Source organism: Papaver somniferum, unplaced genomic scaffold (genome assembly GCF_003573695.1).
Source record: "Papaver somniferum cultivar HN1 unplaced genomic scaffold, ASM357369v1 unplaced-scaffold_87, whole genome shotgun sequence".
NCBI lineage: Eukaryota > Viridiplantae > Streptophyta > Magnoliopsida > Ranunculales > Papaveraceae > Papaver > Papaver somniferum.
This window is the reverse complement of record NW_020651748.1, coordinates 388395-395788: the sequence shown is the minus strand read 5'-3', so window position 1 is coordinate 395788 and position 7394 is coordinate 388395. Positions and strand designations below refer to the sequence as shown.

Sequence of the window (7394 nt, the reverse complement as noted above, 5' to 3'; positions counted from 1 at the left end):
GTTAATTTAATTGAGTATTTTGGATTCAAATTTATACTTGTATAAGATTTGTTATGTCCAAAGAAATCCTTCTTTTCTTTCGAAATTAAGGTCGCTCTTGTTGTTCTTTCGGGAATGACATATTATGGGGGAGAGTTCTTAAGTGAACTTGTGCTTAGTTGTCAAATCTTTGTGGGGATTATAGGGGTTATCTTGTATCTTAAACTCCTTGATGAATGCATTTAGCTTCGGCTTTATGATTGCATCTAAATAAGATGATATGTGCTTTCTTTTGGTCATGAAATGTCTCTTTCGGAAATTTCCTTAGGATCCCGTTCTTGTACCTTTGCCGATTTTATTGACAAAAAGGGGGAGAATTAATATGTAGTTCACACTACAAATACATATGGTTTGCAGATCATTATGTAAGGGGGATCGGTTTCCATGTGAGATGGAGTATTGACTAAGGGGGAGTAATACATATCACCACAGTATTGTTGTTGAAGTTGTGATACAATTGAACTTTGACGTTGTATAATGATATTATGACACTGTATAAAAATGGTCGAGAATTATGTTTTCTCATTGTTATAGCTACATATTTTCAACAACGATGATGCTGAACTTACAACCTTTGGTATCATTAGAGTACTTGGAAGTGACGAAGATTTCGAGTAATGTTGAAGATTAGACATGTGGAATAGGAGATACAAAGGTTAATTTATTTATTTTTTGTATTCCATATGTATTGATAGTTTTTCCACTAAAATTGACAAAGGGGGAGATTTTTAGAGCATTGCTCGGTTGAACTCGCATGCGTTGATATCTCAAGCATGTTTGTCAATGTTAGTGATAAAACTATAAGTCTTGATTTCTAGTCTACTATAGCTAAGGTCTCGAACCCAGTCCGCGAACTTGAGTTGGTTATATCTAAAGACGATTGTTCTTGAACTCATGTTTATATGAACTAAGGAATGCTTTTGCAAACCGTGGCTATAAAGTTCATGAACCGATTCGAGTGAATCAAATATTTTTTTGCTTCAATTGTGTCTTGTGTAGTTACATAAGATCTAAGCAATTGAAAAACTCTCTAACTAGTTTATTTGAGTCATTTGAACTAGTTGTGGTGAAGAAGTCTATGGTTGATATGAAATTGCTCATATGGCTAACCATTTGGTTAACTATTGTTGAACCAACAAATGTGCATATTTGGGTACGGTTACACAAGCCTAGAAACATGCATTTTATTTGTGTGTAACAAGCTAAGTTTTTCGATCTAACGGTTGAGAAATATTAGCTTGAATCTAATCAGGTTTTCATCTAACGGTGAATATTGAATGCTTTGTTACCAAGCTAACATTGATTGCAAACCCAGATTTGAAAGACTATATAAGGGAGAACTCTAGCAACTAGGAAACCAAATCCCCACACCTTACGTGTGATACTAGTTGTGTAATCTATAGTCTATTCTCATTTAACCTTTGGTTTCTTCTCTAAACCAGGTTAACGACTTAAAGAATTCATTGCGATTGTGAATCCAGAACGATACTACTTTCTCATAGTTGTGTGATCTGATCTTGTTGTTTCTATCGTACGAGTACAATCGTAAGGATTGGCAAGAGATTGATATCTCCGATAGGCAAGATAAAAAGTAATCACAAACTTCTTCGTCTCATCGTTTGTGATTCCACAATATCTTCTTTCGCCGCGTCGATTAAGATTATTGTGAGGTGATTGATAATACTAAGTTGTTCTTCGGGAATATAAGTCCGGGTTATCAATTGGTTCATGTTCACCTTGATTTATCAAAAGATAAAACAAAACTCGGAGGTATATTCGTGGGAAACGGATTTATCTATTACCGTAGACTTTCTGTGTGATACATATTTGTTTATAAAAGTCTTTAACTTTGGGTAGTAGCAACTCTTAGTTGTGGGTGAGATCAACTAAGGGAATCAAGTGCGTAGTAACCTGCTGAGATCAGAGACATATGAGCATAATTGTACCTTGGATTAGTGTGAGATTGATTTGGGTTCAAGTACATTCCAGACCGAAGTTAGTTTGAAGTAGGTTAGTGTCTGTAGCGGCTTAATACAGTGTGTGTTCAATCTGGACTAGGTCCCGGGGGTTTTCTGCATTTGCGGTTTCCTCGTTAACAAAATTCTGGTGTTTGTGTTATTTCTTTTCCGCATTATATTTTGTTATATAATTGAAATATCACAGGTTGTGCGTTGTTCAATCAATTAGAATATCCGACCTTTTGGTTGTTGATTTAAATTGATTGACACTTGGATATTGGTCTTTGGTACCATCCAAGTTATATCTCTAGTATTTGATTAAGACTCGCAGATTTCTATTTGCTTGAGTATATATCAAATCGAGATAGATATGAACTCTTTGATATACTTTTCTTTAGATTGAGTCTGACTGTCTAGTTGATTCTCTAGAAAGTATAACGGAGTTTGTCCATGCAGATTGCTAGGCGAAATATTGGGTGTGGTTGTTGTACCCCTGCTTTTTCACATATCCTTGTTAATAAGACGTGAACTGAGATTTCCATAAAAAAATAGTTATCACCCATTATGTTTTCTGAAATAACACCATGGAGACGTTCAAAAGGTGCTTAATCTACATAGACAAAAAATATTGTAGAGAAGGTCATTGAGGAAGATATAGACAAAGTAGCTGAAGAAAAAATCAGAGAATATTAAGAAGATAAAAGAAAACCATATAGGTCGTATAAGAATCGACTTGCCTGATACCAAGACAGGTTTTGAGTTTTGATAGGTTTCTAAAAGTGATAAAACCATAGGTAAAGTTTTGTTTATATATATATATTGATTATATAACTTGTCTTACAAGAGATATAACCTTAGGTTGGCTTACAAGAAATAACAAACTAAACTAAAGTTGTAAACAAAAAACATTATTTCACTAGGAAACAAAAACTAAAATCTCATATTCTCTAACGCTAACTAAACTAGGAGGGTATTTTGATCCAAAACGGAAGCAGACAACTCGTGGGGTTTGGCTGAGTTGGGAAGGAACATGATTGATACATCTTGAACGAGTTCACATGTTTCTATGCCTTGGCCTAAAATAAGTAATATTCTTGAGCATTGCTCTTTTATTATTAATTTTATTGACTTTAATCTTTTATTCTTTTTTTCTAGTATTTTATAGATCTTAATTAATTATGCGATTCGTTTCAAAAAGAACTTGTCCCGTCCTTTATCCGGTCTGGCAACGAGTTATTTTCTAGCCATATCCTTGGAAGATCTCTGGGTACATGCCTGACCGAAAGTAGATTGAAAGACCAAACACATAGTTGGACGATCTAGAATCCAGATGCTAGGTAAGCAAGCTAGCAATATACAACGGTGTTAAGTTGATTGCGTGGTGCAGGAATCAGATGTGCCATCATCTCTGGATTTTGTTCAATCATTAAGTGGTGTGGTTGATGTCATGATCCGACGGTTATATTGAAAAAAGTAACTTAACGTGATTAAATGGAGTGTATGGTATCATATTCGATACCATGTATGCATCATCTCTGGATTTTGTACAGTCATTAAGTGGTGTGGTTAATATCATGACCCGAACCGTCATCTTCGGAAATTTCAACAAAAGATGAGAAGTCTTAGCAAAGTATCGAAGACAGTGATACAACTTTGATGCAAGCTTTCCCATTCTCTTTAATAGAGTCAACAGAGAAAAGGTTGTATTACCTCTCTACGGGGAATATTACAACGTGGACTGAGATGAAAAAGCTACTTTTAAAGAAATATTTTCCTGCTTCAAAGGCAACATATGTTCGTAAAAAGATTAGTAATATTCGTCAGATTACTGAGGAGTCTCTTTATGAATACTGAGGTAGGTACAAAAATATATTGGAAAGTTGTCCCCATCACAACATATCCCCAACAATCATCATTCCATACTTCTATGAGGGATTACTTCTAGAGCAACGAAATTTGATTGATGCAGCTGCTGGTGGTTCACTCATTAAGAAGACAATCTCGCAAGCAACTAGTTTGATTGAGAATAGGACCTCAAATGCACAACAATTTTATACAAGGCACGACTCAAATGTTAGAAGAATTAGCGAGATGGGAGAATCTCCAAAAACAGAGAACCGTTTAAGCACCATTGAAAAGGCAATTCATCGTAGACGGGCCAAATACCAAGATTAACTCATTTAAATTAAAGATTTCTCATCACTATATTGAAGAGGATTGAAAGAGGAAAAGAATGCAAAAAGAATGAGGTCATTTCGAGTTCAGACGAAGAAGTTGTGTGCAAAACAAGCTTTTGATCCATACCGAAGACTTTATGATACGCAAACGGATACGCATACCTATAGTTCCGTGATTTCTACTGGATTGGAGGTATGCGTACGGATGTGCATACTTAGTTCCTTGACTTTGGATTCGGCCCTGGTCGGAAGTAGGTCAAAAGACCAAACACATAGTTTGACGGTTTAGAATCCAAATGATAGGTAAGCAAGCTAGCAATATACAACGGTGCTAAGTTGATTGCATGGTGCAGCAAATCAGATGTGGCATCATCTCTGGATTTTGTTCAATCATAGTGCGGTTGATGTCATGATCCGACGGTTATATAAAAAAAAGTAACTTAACGTGATTAGTTGGAGTGCATGGTATCATATTCGATACCATGTGTGCCTATCTGCTTATATATAAAGGAAGGGATTAGTTTCAGACTAGATCTAAAATAGAGGCTGGTTCTTCTCTCTTAGGGTTTTTAATTCGATCGTCAAAATCGTTTCAGAAATCTCCCTCTTCTTCCTATCTAATAGTTTTTCCCATCGACTGCCAGGTAATTTTCTCTTCGTCTCTCATCATCTCTGTTTCATGAATAATTTAGGGTTAAAAGAAACAAAATTGATTTTTTTTTCTAATTTGTCTTGCAGAAATGGCAAACAAACTTAGGGGTTTCGCTAGGATGTTGACTACTGCTAAGAATTCCACCAGAAAAGAGGGTTTTAGTAGGACGTTTTCTTCTTTTGCTGAGAAATCCACAGAAAAACAGGTTTTTTTTTTATTCCCTTCATTTTATTTTAAAAATCAATTTTGTTTATTTATTTCTGATTTTGATTTGGATCATCTTTATTTGTTTGTCTCTAGGGTGATGTAGGTCTTGATAAAATTAAACTTGCACAAAGGACAAAAGCTATCAATAGAGAGGTTGATATTGAAATGATTCAGCTATTATCTGCTAGTGTAGCAGGTGGTGTAGTTCTTGGTTGTCTTTACAGCTACTTCTTACGTGGGTGGAACCCTTTTGAGGTATATATACCGCACCATCTTTTATCCTGTTTCTCCTTGTTTTGTTTGAATGTTAGGTCCTACCCAGTAGAATTTTTGTTGAAGCTTCACCATTTTTTTTTTATACCTTTCTGCTTTATCAACTATTTGATATCGCTAAACACATGTGAGGCTGATATGTTTAGGTTGAAACACACTAGTTGGGAGGATGATCATGGGATTCTCAAATGGCAGTCACTACTGAAAATTAGCTTATTAGGAAGTCACTACTCATAGTTATTCAATCCTTTGATCGTTTTTGGTCTCAACTTCGGGACTATTAAATCCTGTCCTAGGCTGAATGACTTCGCATGGTTTCTTTTTTTTCCTTGCATCTGATTTTCCCCCTTTCAATAATAGAAATACTATGTATCGTTTCTCTGCAAATACCATCTCTTGTGTTTCTTCTGATTATGTTTTTTAAAAGTGTTCTGTGAGGTGAGGTGGTCACCCCTCCAGTGTCTTGAGGTGTCAATCGTAAGAAAAGAAAGCTTTCCTCAAATTGGGTACCTGCTTCTTCGATAGACACTCCAACTTACTGAGCTGTCAAAATCATCTCCCTTTTTGTGTGTGTTGAAGATTTAGAATATCTTTCTTTCAAGCTTAGGTCTCCGTGGTAATGGTATTTCTACAGTTACCAAAAAAATAATGCCTTTACCTTCAAAAAAAATGCTCGTAGGAGTTGGTTATTTGCAATTTTATGGGCAGGAGGCGCCTTGACAGAAAATTGTTGAGAGGCGCTACGGTGTCTAGAATCATGGTTACAACAATAATGCAATTGCTTAGAACCTTGGTGCTGTTTCACAAAATCTGCAGGGTTATTGCTGTCCTCTATACCCCTTTGATTTCTAAAAATTTGTTTTCTAGCTATCCTCATATTTTTGTGTGCATTATTTCTCCATTTCGTTTCGAGTGGGAAAGACATTTGTTGCGTTGTCTGGTGGCATTTATGGACATCTACATGTCATTGTACTTCTAAAATGAATTTTCCATCTGCAAGAGAAGCTGCTATTCAGTTCAGTTATGAATTTTCCATCTGCACGAACAAGCTTTCCAATATTTTGGACTAATTTCAAGGGAATGTGCAGGATACTCCTGGGCGAGACAAAGATTATGGAAACCATGCGTTGCAGGTTCAACCCAAGTTTAAGCGTTAGGCTGTGATGGAGACATGGAACTCTCAAGCTCTCTGATGGTTCTTTTAGGGAAGTACTTACTAAATAAGAACTTGACATTATCATGGTCCGCTGCATCCCCTATTAGATGAGAGCCAAGAAGATATGGAAATCTCCTTTTGATATTGCCAGAGTGCTTATAGTATAGCTTTGTTAAATTATGATTTCACAACTTCTCTCTCTCTATATATTTGTCTAATCTTATATAATCTAAACTGGGAGCTTATATTTATATGATTGATGCGCAGATCTTGAAACTCAATCTCATTTGAACCATTTAATTTCTCTTCTAGTGTCAATTCATTTTATTTTTGTTTTTTTCACTGGTAGAGCTGATTGCCAAATAAATTTTTTTACTCGTTTTTTTTTGATAGTACAGATGAAAATATATTACCAAAAGAAAACTGAAACAAAGTACACAGAAATAAAAGCGAAAGAGCAGAGAAGTAGGTGTAATGTTGTCAAGTTATCACTACAGGATATGCCCTGTTGTGATCATTTGACAACAAACCTACAATTCTGCCTGATACATTTGGAAAGTAGGTGTAATCTTTCCAAAAACTAAACTAAAAATTGAAGATTACTCGCTTCCACCGCTAATCTGTCATCCACTGAATTGTCAGTTCTGTGGATGAATTTGGATCCCAGAACGCTATTAAATGCTTCCAATATCTTCGTAGCCTCCTTCAGAATTCTCTGATTCCTCCATTCCATTATAATCTCCTTTCCACAGATGAAATTTACCGATCTTTCACGGTCATCCTCCAACCAGAAACTAGACATGTCTTCATTTTTGGCCCTCTAGCACCCTGTAGAAGAGCTAGAGCTTCAGCTTTTTCAGGGCTTGAAGCTTCAATGATTCTAGACTTTCCTGCCTTTCCAACACCTGCATCATTCCTCATAAATAGTCCAT

General features: G+C 35.8%; 1 protein-coding gene across 1 annotated transcript; it reads left to right on the top strand.

Annotated features, from left to right (window-relative positions):
• The first annotated feature begins 4676 nt into the window (after positions 1–4676).
• On the top strand, positions 4677–6743 carry LOC113346027. The gene is made up of 4 exons (XM_026589639.1): positions 4677–4818; positions 4913–5031; positions 5127–5288; positions 6395–6743. Exons 2-4 carry the CDS (start codon positions 4915–4917, stop codon positions 6461–6463), a joined length of 348 nt encoding a protein of 115 aa, XP_026445424.1. The 5' UTR covers positions 4677–4818; positions 4913–4914; the 3' UTR covers positions 6464–6743.
• The last annotated feature ends 651 nt before the right edge of the window (positions 6744–7394 follow it).